Source organism: Rhipicephalus sanguineus, chromosome 6 (genome assembly GCF_013339695.2).
Source record: "Rhipicephalus sanguineus isolate Rsan-2018 chromosome 6, BIME_Rsan_1.4, whole genome shotgun sequence".
Taxonomy (NCBI): domain Eukaryota; kingdom Metazoa; phylum Arthropoda; class Arachnida; order Ixodida; family Ixodidae; genus Rhipicephalus; species Rhipicephalus sanguineus.
In genome coordinates, this window is record NC_051181.1 from 54,610,761 (window position 1) to 54,628,683 (window position 17,923).

The 17,923-nt window shown below is 47.1% G+C and overlaps 1 protein-coding gene across 3 annotated transcripts in view; it reads right to left on the reverse strand.

The window, feature by feature from the left end:
* The window catches only part of LOC119395795 (polycomb protein eed), a 43,772-nt gene continuing 25,849 nt past the window's right edge, over positions 1-17,923 (reverse strand). The window contains exons 9-12 of one of the 3 annotated variants that reach the window (XM_037662805.2): positions 14,560-14,665; positions 11,399-11,551; positions 11,239-11,312; positions 1-134 (exon numbers count right to left, since the gene is read on the reverse strand). In XM_037662805.2, coding sequence (XP_037518733.1) covers positions 5-134; positions 11,239-11,312; positions 11,399-11,551; positions 14,560-14,665 — 463 coding nt within the window. In that variant the 3' untranslated portion in view covers positions 1-4. Of the gene's footprint in view, positions 135-11,238; positions 11,313-11,398; positions 11,552-14,559; positions 14,669-17,923 lie in introns of all 3 variants that reach the window. The other 2 variants (XM_037662804.2, XM_049416769.1) reach the window with 2 other exon arrangements.

Sequence of the window (17,923 nt, forward strand, 5' to 3'; positions counted from 1 at the left end):
AAAGTCAGCGTGTCACACGGTCCCAACGCCAGATGGTGGCATCGTCGCAGATGCAGAGCAGGATACTGCCGTCCCGGTTGAGGTTTGTCTGCCGCACAGGACTTGTGCACTTGGGATGAGTCAGCACTGTGGACCTGAAAAGTGGGTAGTATGGTGTCAATGGCAGCCTGAACTTGCCAAGGTAATAGTTGTGGATACATCAAACCAATTCATCATCGTCAGCCTGTCATGTCCATTGCAGGACAAAGGGCCCTTTAATGATTGCGCTCTGTCCTGCACGAGCCGCTTCCATTTTATGCCTGCAAATTTTTAAATTTTGTCGCTCCACTTAATACTTCCGTTTGCTCTCCAGGTTTCTACCCCATACGGTACAACAGGCAAGCTACAATGCTTGTACACATTACGCTTTAGCGACAGTAGTAAGTTACCAGTCATAAGTTGCAAAGGAGTACCGTATGTGCCCAACCATTACTTATTCTTTGGTGGATGTTCTTTTTGCCTCCCGGCTTTTGGGGTCAAAAGCTTGGAGAAGGCCTTCGTGCTCTTTCCACACTCTAGCATCTTTATAGCATTTCACATCTATTTTATACAACACTCTTAGACCACTTCAGATATCACTGTCATTATTTTATGCATCTTTTACGCTTCCATGTAGCGCGTGTTTTTAGGCCAATTTACAGCCACATGAGATCCTGTAATAGTAAATCAGTGGTCACTGTTAATGCCTCATTATTTGTCATGGCGCTCTTTGGCCAAACATGCCCCTTCCGCCCTTTAAACCCACATAACAGAACACGTGGATGTCCTTTACATGGGTGAACTCCGTTAATATTTGGCCCAGATAAACACTCGCCAAAAACACTGACTTCCAGCCTGTTGCCTGATACCGACTACATGTCATGAGAGACAAACAGGGAATGCCGCTGGAGCCAACAACTGGATGAATGTCTTCATCAGGGCAGGAACTGCCTCCCTTAGCATGTATGGCTTGTTCACTCCCCAAAAGCTCGAATGTTGAGGTGGAGAAGAGAAAGCTCGCACACGGGGAAAAAAAAAAAGGGTGACAGAAAGGTGCAACACAGGTTCTTTGAAAGAGTAGCCAGAAGCTATGACGGTAAGCGTCACTATGATGGATGGTACTGTCAAAATACAGGAACCGGCTGGGAATGCCTATTTCAATAATGCCAGTACAACATTATCATACTGAAAATACACAGGCACTGTCATTTGTTAGAAAACCCAGTTCAGACTGTGCACATAGTGGACAGTTGGAATGGCGACATTTCATGCACTTTGCAGCACTTAAATGAAATTTTGCTAAAGTGCTGGAAATGCCTCTTATACTACAAGGAAGCCAACTGTAATTAAAGGTGGCTTCTGTGGTTGAAGCAGGAGGAGGTTACTTCGAGAGCAGAAAGTTTGAGAAATCCTGGTACAGTGAGAACATCATGAATTCATCTCAAAGGACCACAAAAAATGTCTGAATTGCTGAGGGTATAATAAAAAGGTAAGGAAATGCCTGCAACATAAAGTTTTAACACTCAATGAATATGCAAATTCAGTACGTATTCCTATGCCTTCCCATTCCTACTACCACCATCACACACACATACAATTATTTTAACACGAAAGTGTTTTATGCCGGGGTCCACCACGGCTCCGCTGACGCATTTCCGTCACGGATATGATGTAAAATATAAAGACTAACATATGGCAAAGAAAAAACTAGAAGAAAAAGTTCCGTCACCGGGAGTCGAACTTATGACCCCTCGATCCCCAGCGCGCAACGCGAAACGACTCTGCCACAGACGGCACATTCTTCGTCATACTAACAGTGTGCTATTTATATACACCATTTGACGGTGGCGGTACTCAGAGATCGGTGGTACATCAGCATGTTTTCGTTATCACTAGCGAGACGGTGCTAAGGGCTTGAAGGACGCGCTTTAAAGGTCCTCGCCCCACGCGTTGTGATGAGCATGCGCCTCAACAGGGCTTGGTCGCTCGTGCGCGCGCACTTATCTTGTACATCTTGCACTCTCACCGCAAGATTGCGTTGAAGTTACAGAGAGCACGAAGGTCACTTCGCTCACTGCAGCGGCCGCTTTTGTGAAAGGAGCGCGCTGCTCACAAACAAGTTACAACTGTGACAGTTCGCGCTTATCCTGTGTATACTTGTGCATTCGTTTTGTGCGTCCTTCGTATTTGACCAGCGCGCTTTAACTGTTGAGCTGTGACAGTTGTTAGTTCGCGCTCATCCTGTGTATGTTCGTTCCGTGCGTCCTTTCTGCTTGAGAAGCGCATTGCAAGTTACGAGCTGCTTGCCGTTCTTCACGTGACATTACAACTTGTTGCCATAGCATTCATTCCTTCGCCCATGGGGCGAAACAATACACAACAAATGCTCAACTGCGTCTGTGAAGACACGTTTTACTTTCGTGTTATACCGATTCCTATGACAGAGGGATCAGCCATGGTTTTTTTTTTTCAGCAGTGAGCTAGCCGGCAATGGTCCAGCAATTGCAATGTAATGACCAAACTTCATGCCAGCATGCAACCGGCAGTAGAACTGCCTTTCATCCTTGAGAGTTACTGCCATACTTCTGAGATTGCAAGTGCATCGCACTGAGTGCAAAAAAGATTACTGTGCGATCCATCTGCTGCAGGTGAAACCACGGTTGCTATCAACAGGACCACATATGGTGTCCACGCATTTCTGAAATATCCGGATCAAGACGAAACTATTGTTTGCCACAATTGCTGTGGATGAAACTTCACTCGCTAACAACGCATTTTAGGATAGAGACCACACAGTTATGAATGCAAGGACCCATGGCATCACAAGTAAAACGAAACTACTGTTTACAGCAACCTCAGGAGACAAAACCGTAATGGCTATCGACGTGATCATGGACAGTCACCACGAACTTCTAAAGGCACACAATGAACAACGTTGTAAACACAAATATACACAAAATGTTATTGCTTTCCTCTTACTAGAGTGACCTATGGTGAATTCCTATGCAAGTTCGGAGCACTTCCGGTAGCAGTTTTTCTGCTCCATTCGGAGCAAGTCTGTTCCATTGGCGGACTGAGAGTGCTCCCTGTATGTTTCATTGGCAGGTCTGGAGCAGCTCCGGCGCCAGATTCACTTCACAGAACAGCTCTCTCTACTCTGCGAAAAGTGGCGGATTCAACCAGAAGTCGCAAGCTCCCTGCGCGTGCGCAAAGCGTGGCATACCGCATGCGCGATGCAATGCGCTGTCCGACAGCGCCCGTTCTCTCTGTTCGCGCCCGTGAAGGCAAAAACGGCACGAAACGCAAGCAATGCTGGGCACTTGCGAAGCAGATGTGCGCTAGCGCCCCCTACCATTTGCTCTGGCGAAGGCGCTTGTGTTCCATTGGCAGATTTCTTTCGGTTGCTCTCCGCTGGAGTGGAGTGCTCCAGCGCAGAGTTCGTCGGCCACTCCGAATCCGCCAACGGAATTCACCACTAGAAAACTGTGAGAGGGCTGCCTGTGAATACATGGGGGTGTGTAAAGAGGGCAACTGCTGCCAGAGGCACTGCTGCGCTAAAATTTTGGAGCTGTACGTTCGCTGTCAACGACAGGACTCTACAGCGACTGCGGGTGTCCAAGTGTAAGCTTCAACCATGTGAGCTGCAACTTCGTATGTGTAGCCAGCAAGAACTGAAGGTGTTAGGCTTGGTGACAGTTCAAGTAAACTACAAGGGCAGGGAGGAGCAGCTACGTCTTGTCGTGGTCAAGGGAGCAGGCATGAGCTTGCAATGTCGGGACTGGTTCAAGGCTCCCGTGATTTAACTGAAGGTTCATCAGCTGAGAATGAACAAGGTCAGTGGTGGGAATGCCTTCCAGCATTTTGGAGCAGCTATTGGAGCAGGCAAAATCTGCTTTTGGAGCAGCTAACCCTGTGTTTGGAGCAGGCACGGACTTTTCATGAAACACACAGAGGAAGAAAATTTTGCCTAGAATTTAGCCAAGCTACCTAGAATTAGCCAAGCTGCAAAGAAAGCCCGCGAAATACAAAAAAAAAAAATCCACGCGACTAGCGCACTCGCGCACCGTGATCGTGCTGCTCTCAGCCGTGGTAGCCACCATAGCGTGACTATAGCGCTTTCGCGCGCCGCGATTGTGCTGCTCTCAGCCGTGGTTTGAGCGAACGAAATCAGCTGCGGCCGCGACTCGCCGGCTCCGTTGCAGCGGCAGGCCGATAAGTTGGCGGTTGTTGCTTGGCCCGCGCTCGCTAAAACTTGCACCGTCACGCGCGCCAACTGGCTGACACAGGCCAAGAAACTACCGCCAACTTATCGGCCTACCGCTGCAACTAGCTGTGACGAAGCCGGCGAGTCGCGGCCGCAGCTGATTTCGTTCGCTCAAACCACGGCTGAGAGCAGCACAATCGCGGCGCGCGAAAGCGCTAGTCACGTGTTCTTTTTTTTTCGTATTTGTCGGACTTATTTGCAGCTCGGAAGAAATGGTACACGTGAGACTTCCTTTCTCGCAAATAATGCAATGGAATTTTGTGAAGACGCTCTCGAACTTTGCAAATCCCACTTCTTGCCTAAAGTCAACATTTAGCAATTGAGTTAAATAATCCTAATTACCAATTTTTTACAAAATAAAAAAACACCTGTAGTGCGCAAGGTGGCTGTCAGCAATATGTAAATGATTTCACTCAACTGCCTCTAATGCATTTTTTAACCCTTGGTACAAGTTAGCTGGGAAACCCGATACACACACGCGCGAACACACACACACACACACACACACACACACACACACACACACACACACACACACACACACACACACACATATATATGTATATATATATATTTACACTGCGAGCCGCGATAACGTCTTACGCAATAAAAGTTTACGGCGCCACTGAACTTGCTGACGCCACAGTGTGTCTTTTCGAAAGTGCGGAAATCGGTCGATAAATGATTCCTACTTCCGCGCGATTGCAGCGATGCAAGCATAGGGAAAGAACGAATGTGATGTGGCGACCACCGACGACCGCGCCTGTATGACGTATCGCTGACAACCCTGTCGCAATAAGTATATTCACCTAACTTCTCGGGCATGTCTGTCGCGTCGCGCTGCTTTAAGCCTACTGCACGCATTTAGCCGCCGATCGTTGCTGCTCGTTGTGCCGGACCGCGCTCACACGCGCACCGCTTTGTAGAAACGAAAGCAGCTCGCTGTTGCGGAGTTGATCGTTGCGGATCGTGCACACAGAAACCACGCTATACTCACGCCATTAAGATAAACGTACGCGCACGGTACAGCAAGCGTAGCTCTGTCGTAACCATACTGCAAGCTTTTATTAGGCGACAACACAAACGCACCTCCGTCCTCTGCCAGGACAGCTAGAGCATCAGCATCGAGGAGTGCGCATCGCTTGCAGAAAGCGAAGGTTGCGGCGCGGTTGCAGTGCTGCTAGGGTAGCTATAGGGGTGCTAGTGCTGCTGTACCGTTGCCACTGATATTGAATTGGATTGCGTCGGCTGTCACGACGACTGGGACGCTAGTGCCATTAACAAATGCAGCAGCTCAAGATGGCGACCACGATGTACATCCACTCACGAAGCGCGCTGTCCACGAAACATTAGTTTCGGTTCCTAACACCACATTGTGGCGCAGCAATGGCACAAATTAGGCAAAAAAGACCCTTTTGGAGCAGCGTGGACCAGCAATTGCCATTTGGCGCAGATTGGCGCAATTGGCGCAGGTTTCCCACCACTGCAAGGTGAGCCAGAGCCCATGCTAAGAAAGAACTTGAAGGTTTTTCAACCTGGTCTGGGGAAGAGCTAAGGGCCGCCAGTAAGGGTGGAAATGCAACTCAATGCACAGCTCAGATTTTTCAAGCCCTGGCCTGGTACCTTCACTCTACTTCCATGGATAGACGACGCCCTGAATAAGCTTATCGGTCAAGGTATTCTTGAGCCTGTCCGGCATTCTGGATGGGCCACACCTATAGTTCTGGTAGTCAAGAAGGATGGCAGTACACAAATTTATGGGGACTACAGACTTATTCCACCGCCCCTACGTCATGAAAATGCGGTGGCGTTGTCGTCGGGCACTTAGTTTCGCGCAGTAGGCAAAAGTCACTCTGCCTACTGCCGTTTCTGCTGTGTGTGCTGTTTGCCGTCTTGCGAAGAAGAAAAAACAGTGTACCAACGCGCTGCGCTGCGGTTACTTATGCAGGAGGGCACAAAAAAGGCAGAATAAGTTTTTGTCGTTTTTTTTTTAACAAAGACTGTCGCAAAAAATTGGCCGCAGCTGTAAAACATGAGAACTTGTCCACGACGCCGGCTCATGGTTACGTGGTGTTGTGCCAGAGCACCTGACCGAACGTGGAAGCAGGGATCAACCCCTGCATGCTTTGTCTGCAATCCCGGGAAAACGGCGTCTTCGCCCAGCTGGCCCCGATATCTGAAACCAGTCGTACACACACTAGAGCTGCACACACACTAGAACCCTTGCACAAGTTGCTTGATAAAAACAGCAGATATGAGTGGACAAAAAGAGAAGCAGAGGCCTTTCATCAAGCTAAGCTGCTGCTGCAAGCATCAACTGTCCTTATCCATTACAGTATCCAGAGGCCAATACTTTTGGCCTGAGATGCTTCGCCGTGTGGGCTTGGGGCAGTGTTGAGTCATGTTGGTGATAATGGCTACGAGATATCAATAGTCTCTGGCTCTTGAACAACGACAGCAGTAGAGAGGAACTATACACAGAAGTACCGAGAGGCCTTGGCTATAGGCTTTGGCATGAAGTTGGCAAGTTCTATGGCCGTCATTTTTGCATAGTGACTTCATAAGCCTCTACTGGGATTATTGCACCACGCAAAACCGATGTCTCAGGTTTTCTCGCCAAGGATGTTACAATGGTCACTAATGCTATCTGTGTATGACTATGAACTGCGTATGACTATGAAGGCCCGTGCAAGGGCTCAGAAATGCAGATGCCGTTAGTCGACTACACTCAGACCTCGATATAACGAATTATCGGTTATAACGAAGTAAATGAAGAACAGTCTTGCCATAGATACAGTGTGACCAGTAAACATTTATAACGAATTTACGGATATAACGAAGTTATTTTCGTGGCAGATGTGACTGTTATAATGAGGTTTGAGTGTACCTGCAGCAACAGATGCACACTCAACTGGTGAAAAGCTGGGTGAAGTGTGAATGCTGTAGTCAGCACCAAAAATTGCTTGGAATGCCCACAAGATTGCCCAGTGCATACAAAGTGGCCCAACCTTTGTTGGAGTTCAATGTTGGGTGGTCAATGGCTGGCCTCATGGAAAACTCCAGGAGGACTTCAAGCCATTTGTTCGTCAGCAGCACGAACTTTCTGAGTACCGTGGCTGTCTTCTGTGGGGCAGCAGGATGGTTATTCCAAACCAAGCAAGAAGTCATTTTCTCGAGTTGCCGCACAGTACGCATCCAGGTATCGGGTGCATGAAAGCCTTTGCAACAAGCACAGACTGGTGGCTAAGAATTGATGGGGACAATGAGCAAAAGGGCTGAGCTTGTCAGCTCTGCCAAGAGACGAGGCCAGAACCTCCGCGTGCAAGGTTGCATCCATGGGAGTATGTGAAGAATCCATGGTCCAGGATCCACATTAACTCTGCAGGGCCATTTCAAGGAACTGTTTTCCTTCCAGTGATCGACACACACTCCAAATGGTTGGAAGTGCTTCCTCTGAAATCCATGTCATCAATGTCTCTTGCCGCAAATTGTTTGCATTCTTTGCAGTACGCGGTGTTCCAGATGCCGTGGTCTCGTATAATGGAACAGCATTCTGTTCAGAGGAGTTTGAAGCTTTCATGTGAGACAACTAAATCCGACAGGTCAGAGTGGCATCTTACCACCCACCGTTTTTGTTGGTCAGGTTGAGCGCATGGTGTAGACAACGAAACAGGTCTTAGGACACATGAGTAGTAGAGACATGACCACTAAACTGGCTCGTTTCCTGCTAAGCCAACCTGTTCTTCCACACTCAACAACAGGCAAGAGACCTGCGCCCAGATGTGTTGGGGGAGATGAGGGAAAAGCAAGAAAAACTGTCGCAGCAAGGCAACCAGAAGGTGCAACACCTTCAGTACCAAGAGCCTGTGTTCATTCGGAATTACCTTGAAGGCCATAAGTGGCTGCTGGGTGTTGTGTGCGACATCTCTGCAAGGTTCGCACCATAGACAGTCATCTTTGGAAGCATCCTCTTGATCAGATCATGAGCCGAGAATGCAATGAATACTCTGATCAACCACCAATTGTGCCACCTAATGCGACTGTTGGCCAAAAGCCACTGCTTCTAGAGCCTCATGACCATTCAGAGAAACGAACTTCGCCAACCGTGGGTACTGACACTATGGAAGAACCAGTGGCCGAGTCACCCTGATCACCTGCCTCAAGCCCAGTGGAACATTCACCACCACCACCTGTATCACACCCAGTGGAACTACTATACGAACAGTTTGGCCACCTTCAGCGCACCAGGCAACAGCCGAGCCACCTCAAGGACTACGTCACCTAGTGGGGAAGAGTGTGGTGTCAGCGGCCTTGCGTATTGTGTCAGCAACCCTGGTGCATAAGCATGAACTCCCTGTCGCCGGCAACGGCGACAGGGAGTATCCCTCGGGTGCACATAACTGTGCCAGACTTGCTCTGCGTAACGTACAGTGTAACAGTTGGCAAATAGCAACCTGGTACCCACTTGGCGTACCATAAGTGAGCAGGTAATAAAGACATAAGTTGCAAAGGGTTTAACTTGACAAGTGAGGCAAGCAACATTACTGTAAAGCATTACTGCATCACTAGGTATGTACACTGAAACCTTATTATAACAAAGTTACACTGACACGAAAATAACTTCGTTATATCCGAGAATTCGTTACAAACGTATACTTGTAGCACTGTACGTATTGCAAGTACAGTCGAACACGGATATAGCGAACTGGAAGGAGATCGCGAATTAGTTCGATATGTGAAAAATTCGACATAAAAAAATACAGGCCTCGAGACCCTAGCAGTGGTGGACGATCACCTACAATCGGCGCATTCAAGAATGACAACTAGTGATTCCACACACACTATGCAACAGAATGTTTTATTTGCGCGAAAAAAAATCGCTTATCTTGGCTTGCTTCTTCGTCTTCGAAATGAAGCTGAGGACGCTGGCCTCGATCTCATTGAGGCTGTCCAGGTGCGACAGCCCGGTTCACTCCATGTCACCGCAAAAACGGCGAATCGAGCCAAACACTGCCGCTGCTGCAGCGGCAGAGTACGCGCGTGTAGCCGCCGCCTCGTCCAGACGATCTTTGTCGCCACGTAAGCTGTCGGCCTGGGCATCCTGGGTCCCTGCGACAGCAGCTGTTGCGAGCTTCGTCAGCGAGGCTCGCAACACCGTCTTCACTGGTTTCCACAAGTTCCGCCGTCACGAAGCCTGCCTTCCGGAAGCAGCCGGCCACTGTGTCTGTCTTCACGTCTCGCCAGGTGCCCGTGACCATTTGAATGACACCAAGCAGGTCAACCTTCAGCCCACCTTGAAGGACTTGATGATGCCTTGGTCGAGCAGTTGCAGCTTCGCTGTCGTGTTGGCCAGCAGAAACTTCAGCTTGATGTTCTTGAGCTCGCAGGGGAGCACGCACGCAAAAGAGGATTGCGGTGGTATGCGATAACTCACGGAGGTGAACTCCACCAACAAAGCGCTCGTGATCAGTCGCTACCCGGGTGCCCGGGCTGCCTGCGAGGGCAGCAGCGATGTACGGAAGGCGCGAGCTGTGGTTGGCTGATCAAAACTCACAAAACAGCAAAAAAAAAAAAAAAAAAAAAGGCGAAAGGAGGAGCAACGTTGCTTGTTGGGCGAGTTGGAACGAGTCAGTCATAGCGTAGTCAGTCATAGCGTAGTCAGTCATAGCGTGTTGCCTGTTTTTTGCGCTAAACTACGCTATGACTGAAAGGAGGAGGCCGCCAGCTCCTTCGTTACTGCTCTCCGAGCAGACGGTAACGCGGAGAGCGTAGAAGAAAGAGAGAAAAATAAAAAAAAAAATCCGTTCCACGAGTTGGAGAACACGCCCAGCAGAAGCACAGTCCGAGCCCTCTTGCCCTCGCGTTTTTCGAGCGTTTCGGGTGTCGGCTGAGGCGCGGTGCCACGAAGGCCGCGGGGCTCAGCGAGTGCCGAAGCGCGCCTTCCAGCTCGCACGTTGTTCGATATATCCGATGGCGGGTAAAAATACCGTTCGATATAGACAAGCGAATTTCTATAGTTTTACAAAGGATTTTCAAGGGGATAATTTACGAGTTCGATATAGCCAAAAATTCGATATATGTCGGTTCGATATATCCGTGATCGACTGTATATTCTTTATTTACTTCGTTATAACCGATATATCATTATATCCGTGTTCATTACATCAAGGTTTCAGTGTATTTACTAACAGTTATGGGGTCTGAATAGCACCGTGTTCATGGAGCACATCGGAGAGTCATGCAGTCGAGCGAACGAACACGTTTACATTTACTTATCGCTTCTTCACCACAGCGAGCTCGCCTGCTGAATATAATACACAACTAGTAATGTACTAAATAACCAGATGCAAATGCCAATGCAACGCACAAACATAACGCACACAAGGTACCGCGAATGCGGCGTCGCCGATGCCCGACTCACCACGAGGGGCCTGCAGGAAACGAGCTGAGGCATCGTCCCCATGGATCAACCGCGAGAGGCGTCCGTCCACACATACTGCCAAACTCGAAAGAGACTTTCTGCTGTTCCCTGCACGCCACCCACCAGGCGGCACTGCTGGCACCAATGCGCTAACCTTACACCGTGTAAGTACAGCGCCACCTCACACTCGGCGGATGTTTAAGATAACTGCGTCTAACCCGCAGGACGCGCGTGCCATGCAGCAAGAACGACTTTAACGGGGTGATAGTGCCTCCACACAGTTGAGAAAGTCAGGCTCTCATAGAAATGTAACAAGACGGCATGAAACCACATTTCTGTCTACGGTGCATCCTGCCGCAAGTGAAAGACGCTATAGGCACATATCTGTTGTTTGCAGCATCGTGATCCCATCTCTGGAAAGTGCACCAATAAAAAATATAAAGTTCATCCAGTTTCTTGCAGTGCCCGAGTGTGTGAGATGGAAGTAAAGCAGAGTGCAAGTGATGCGCAGCCTAGAGCTAATCCCAGAACCGACCTGCAAGTCGTTGGGTCATCCACATCAATGTCCCAGACATACGTCTTGCCCACCTGGTTTCCTAGTGCAAGAATCTGTGAGAAAAGAAGTGTTACATGAACATCACAAAGAATGTGATGGGGTGAACCGTCAAACTGGAAAGTACCAGAAGGTCACTTACTTTCTGCTCAAAATCCATGGAGAAGCGCATGAACCAGATGTTGCACTCGCGGTACTCAAAACGGTGCAGCACAGTCACATTGGTGTCGGTGTGCCGAACGTCCAACTGCTCCAGGAGCCCAGGCTTCCAGCACACAATGCAGTTTTCGCATGACTGCATAGAAAAAACCACTTGTGCAAGAGCTCACGTGATGCAGCACTACAATTTCAACTGAGCACTATAGTGAGCATTATCACGAATATCAGCAAACATATTCTGCATCGTAGATGCTTCTTTTAGAAAGCAGACACCTAAAGACATGAGAAATGAACACATGTGAACGTCGACTATGATGTGATGTAAAGGGAAGCAAAAGTGATTATGCTAGTCATAATAAGCTACCACTGTACAAAACTAGAAACACCACTCTTGCTTGCACTAAAACACCTTGTGCCGAATGCCCGTGAAAAAATGTCGAAACCAAAAAACGAAACTGAAACTGCGTTGGCAACAGCCTCCCGGCAGAAGAGCTCCAAGTATGGTGTGATCACCATCATATAATGGTGACGGAGCACATTTTGTTGCCATTTCGCATAGAATGCTCTCGTGCACAACTGAGCTGTGAGCTTTGTATTTGTTCCTTTGTGAAGTGCAAATGGTGATCTGCCGCTGTTATCATGAACACTCATGTCAAGGGAAAGTTATTTTGCACGTTGAAGAAAACTTCATTGCATCCTTTTTGCATGCTCGAGGCCTGTGACCGAATACAGCAAACAAAGGGAGATCTTCAGCCATATGTCGATCAGGAAAAGTTTCCACGGGCCAAAAACATGAAAATATACATATCTCAAAGACAAGCTTGCCGACTAGCTGCTCCGTGTAGACAGAGCTTGTCTAGGTAACGGCCCTGCATACGAACACGATCGAGGCGTACCCAGAAGCAATCTTAAAACCAGGAAAACTGGATCACAGAAGCAAATGAACTGCCAGGAGAGTAATTATATTAGAGTGTAAGAAGGCACACTGTACTTGTCTCTCTCTATTTTTTTCTAATCATCAACCCAGAGGCACGTAAGCTTTTTATTTTGCACCCGCGAATATTTGGACGGTGTTAGATTCGAGTAAAGAAAAGGTGATCTTTTTTCTCGGATGGTATCGGAGAGCCGTCGTACGATGCAGGGTCGGTGTAAAATTGCATCGTATAACTGAGTATTTTAATACATTTTCTTCTACAGGGCTTATGCCAGGACCGAACCAATTCGTTGTAAAATGCGGGTCGTTGCAATACCGTGGGACGTATAATCGAGGTTCCACTGTAGTTACCGACAAAGGGTGTATGCCGTAAAAGCATCACATATGCGTCGGTCACACCTTAGCGATCAGTGCAGCAGCTATTAGAAGGCATCAGCGCCCGCAGCACACTAGTCAGTATATCCTAGGCACTATGGCATGGCGTGGCCCATTCGCTTCTGTTGCAGGTGCATAATTGAAAGGAAATGCATGCACCCCACAATGTACTCTTTGCCTATGTGCCTTTAACCCTGTAATGCCCAAAAGGCGTTCTGCCTTCAGAAAAATTGTGAAAAAACACTCACCATATTTACTCTTCTTATAGAGTTCATTTTAAGAAAAAAAAGGGTGAAATTTTACTTCGATCATAACTTAATTACTCTTAATTAAAATTCATTAATTAATTTGATTAAATGAATAACTCAGTGTAACTTCATTAAAACATGTTAAATATGCAATAATGGCTTTTCCATGAAGCTTTGACGGGCTTATTACCTCTTTTGAAGCATTATTTTTAATGTATCATATATGATACAGTGGGTTTTACAGAGTTAAAGAAGGTTTTGGCTTGAAGAAAAACGATAGTATTGCTTCTCCAAGTGTGGCCGACATGATGGAAGAAAGATGTCCAAGTGGATGTGTTGGTGCTTATGCACCTGTGAACGTAAGCATAAATAATTTTAAAGCACCTTTATTTCATTGTCTATGAATCGACTAGTCAGTTATGTCTCATGCCTTCATCTTCACGGGATGTGTGTGTGTGTGTTTTTTTTTTTAACGGTTTAGAACTGTCAAGCTAACTGAAGTTGTTTTCGCTTACGCTTGTACTCATGTTTCTGATGTAAATACAATAGTGTTATCCGTAGGTTTGGTCCCTACCAGTGGCAAAGTTTTTCATTTTTTTATCCTCTTTAATTCCTTTCCATATATGTCACAATTACTACACTAAAAGACTACAAATAATGTCCCCTATACCTTCTTTGGCTTCACTGTGAGTTGCTTTCATTAGATTCCGTGCAGTATTGCATTTTTGAGGGTTGCTTGGCAACCTAGGTTTCGACAGTTACGGCAACATTCAAATCACTGTGAGGGACAGAAAAAACTTTTTTCATGCAAAAATACTTCACGAGGGAAAATAGTGCATGAATATGATCGTCCACAATTTTTAAAAACAGAATCAGAGAGGGTCGAGCACAATGTCCAGGTTGTTTGGCATGAAATGAGCCCTGTTAATACACAATAATTGTTAAAGGGGCCACGATACTCAATTTTCTATCATAATCCGTGTTATGTGAGTTAATGGTCATGCATTCACGAAGAAGCTGGCAAAATTTCACCGCATTTGGTTGAGCACTTAATTCATAATTGAATGTTTTTATAAAGATGCAAGCGGCCTGAGAGTCGGGCAAAACTGGCACATTTGCGAGCCGTGACGTAACAAGCTGCTTGCCGTGCGAGTGTGCGTTCTGGCAAACAATCTGGTTCCCTGGTGCAATCGAGCCATTTCAGCCTTCTTCAGCTCGGCATTGAAATTGAACGACTTGCAGCGGCTGAAACTTTCATAGGAGACGACGCCTCCGCTCCATGCAGACCATGACGTCACACACGCCATGGAAAAATGGTGGGGTTTATAGCCAGCGAGTTCTACGGCTAATTTTGTACTGAAATATTCTTGTACAATGCATTTTTTCATATGTGTATAGGTACAATGGACTCTATACTTCTATTTTTTGCTGAAAACCACAAATGGTTGGGTGACTGTGTCATGGCCCCTTAAATTCTGTTAGATCAGCTGCACAATATGGATATTATCTGAACTTTTCCCACACTGATTGTGGCGGCAACAATGGTAATGAACATCATGCTGCTTCTACTACTCAGAGCTTCCTTACCTTTGACAGTACAAAGTTTCCCAGCCAACGGACGCAGTCAACGTAGTTTCGATGGATGTCACGTGTGGTGAAGTCGGGGTAGTGTTGCCGCACTGTAGGAAATGGTCTGCTATGAAGGGAATGAAAGAGAAAGGCATTAATATAGTTAACCCATGATAAAAGAATTAGGCCGTGCCAACACAGATAGAAGGGAAGAGAACAAGAGAACATCAACTACCAAGCGAAAGAGTGCACAGTGGCAGAAAAGAAAGTAACCACAAAAACTCATTTGCACAAGCGCAGGCATGGTAGTGGCACCTGTCAATCCAGCACACATGGTGATCCAAGTGAAAGATGACAGTTCAGGCATTTGATTTATTCCTTATGTAAGTTATTTAATGGCTGGCTCATGCACTTGCTTCCACCCCTATCGATATGCCAGGCTATTAGATATGGTTCTTTCAGTCTTGTGCCGGCGCGTCCATCAAACTTGGGCATGCATTTACACTTTTGACAATGTAAAAAAAGATTAGATGGTGAGTTTCTGGTTACTGGTCTCTTAAGCTCCATTAATCTCTGGTTAGCACAGCGGCCCATCTGCCTTACACAAAAGCAGCCACCGCTAAACGGTATTAAATGCGAAGGATTTCTTAGGCAACCAAAGGCACTGCGAAAAAGGCACCTTCACCTGAAATTTGTCGTCAAAATGTGATTTCTTTCTCTCCCCACATAATGATCGCACCCTAAACTTGGTGCAAGACACTCATGAGTCATGACTGATTTTCAGGGTCCAGTGAGCAAAAGCACGCCCTTCGAGATCTGAATTTCAAGATGGTGCCTATGACAACATATTTACTAGTAAAAGTAAGGCCTCCGAGATCTGTGTTTGTTGCTTAGAGGAGTTGCGCTGGCTCATTATCGGAGATGCTTCCATGCCATGCCTCACGCGGTCTGACCACATTGTCACTACATTTCTTGTGCTTGTGAGCTGTCGCTGTAATGCGCTGTGCCATGAAAAAGAGCGAGAGTACTTCTGAGGAGGTCCACATGTACTCCGTTTTCTTCTGGAGGGAAAACTTTGCTGACACCATCTTGAATTCTGGTGCCGTTCCGAGAAAGCCCCCTTTCCTCCCCTCACCTTGCTGGTAATTTCGACTTGCTGAAGGGCGTTGCTCGGCATTTTACAGTGAGTTCACGATGTGGCAAAGAATAGCAAAGATCCTTTACGTCGAAACAGCATGCCAGATAGCTTTTGTCATTGCATTCCTCTAAAAGCATGACAACTTCATCATATTTTCGCACAAGATGGGCCATCTACTTGAAAGATTATGAGCTTGGTTGGTCATGTTGGTATTCCGTCTTAACACCTACAGTACACAAAAGGAACAAGACACAGAGGTACAACGTGAACACAGCGCTGTGTCCGCGTCGTACCTCTGTGCCTTGTTCCTTTTGTGTGCTATAGGTGGCAAGATGGGTCATCTACATTTCACAGGTTCAATGTCTTCTGCAAGAACAAGGATACGCTTTTTTTGCCAGGTACCACTTTTTGAGACAATAACTTTTAGCGGTATATCTACATTGTGAGTTTTCACACTGAAAAACATATGCAACCTCAAAAGCTTGCTTTTGTCAACGGATTTAACCAAACCATGCAGAGACAATTTTATTACATAAATTCTTGGCCTCAAATAACAGAGAGCTGAGCTACTTGGTATGTATCCATGTTAAAAGGCTGGGCATGCAAACATGGACACAAGAGAGAAGTCAAGGCACCACAAATGACGAAATCTCTCACTGACTTCCCTCTTGTGTCCATGTCTGCACGCCCAGTCTTTCCTGGCCTCTGCTTTTACTTTCTCCAGGGAACTCCTCTGAAAGTGCAAGCTGGTCAGACTGCTTCCTCTACTTTTGACTAAAACAAGCTTTTCTTTAAAGGGAAGCTGAAGCACTTTAAAAATAAAACGACTTTGGAGTGCGTAATCATAGTTTGATCTCTGCTGAATTCTAAAACCAATGTAAGAGTTCACAGAAGTGAACGCAAATAGCACTTCTTGGCAAAAAACAGCGGCTGCAGTCGCAGGGCTTCTTGAGATGCTGAGCGAACGCCGTGATGTCATCTTCGGTGTGCCGCGTCGTCGGCAACATCAGCACTGTTAAAACATGATCTTCCGATCAGTTCCACTAACCCGCGCAGCCAGAACTAGTCTCGGAGGCCGCAGTTGGAGATACGACAGCACTGCACGGCTCTGCCAAAGCCACCGACAATGACGCAGTTCCGGTTAGTTCATTTTCATGCCTACACTTTCGGTGCGTTCGCATGGGTAGAGAAAGACAAACTTTTCTTTCGTGTATTTTAAAGCTCCTGCTGCCACAACAGCGAAAAAAATTACACCATTGTCGACAATAATGTTGGTCCTTGTTAACAACAAAGTTTTACCAAATTCTAAAGTCACTTCAGCTTCCCTTTAAGACTAAGGCCCGTAATCTGAAACGCTCCTTACCTCAGTGAGGGGGCCTTAACTGCTTGAGGACGCCTTATCACGTATTCTGAAATGATCCTTACTAAGGTTCCCTCACTGAGGCCCTCCTTGGTGCTCCCTCAAGTTAAGGTAGCTCTAGGGCTACCTTCAGGCCTTCTTACCTTGCTACTTGCACTGAAAGGGCGCTTCTCTGCAGTACTTTGTCAGCGACAGTGTGTCCGATTTCGTATTTTCGATCGATGCCTTGCACTTCTGCACAAGCTCGCTCTAATTGTATCCTCATCGTTGTTGGAAAATTGCTTGCCAGGCGTGTTTTTGAGCGTGCGGCCGAACGGCTGTCAACGTTTGGCGTTAAGATTGCGCAGCGCGAAGAGGACAAGGCATTTTACAGGAATAGAGAAAAAAAAGAACAGACTCAAGGAATGCGAAACGGTAGGCCCCCTCATCGCCCACCGTTCATGCTGCCGTCTTCCAGGAAAGGCAGTTCTTGTTTGGATTAGGCTAACAATGGCATTCTTCACATGCCATGCGGGCTGCTTCCACAATGAGACAGGTGCGGTCGTCCGGGTAAGAGAAATCACGTTGGTCTCAGCGAACACAGGGGTGCAGCCGCATGCGCTACAGTGTGTGCCCAGAAAACCCTCCTTTCCTTTTCTGTGAATTATCTCAGCCACTGAGATTAGTAATCCGTCGTGATACAGGCGAGTGACCTGTGCCTGAAAGCTGGCGCCTACTTTGTGGCAGCATGACTATTTTAATGCGTTGTAGAAGCAAGTCGCAACAATAAACCTTTTGACAAGCTTACTGTGCGGAGTTGAGCTTGTACGAGCCTAGCTCATATGTCCGGCAAAGATGATCACGGGTGAAATCGAGCCTAAGGTCAAGGAACCTGACAGAATCCT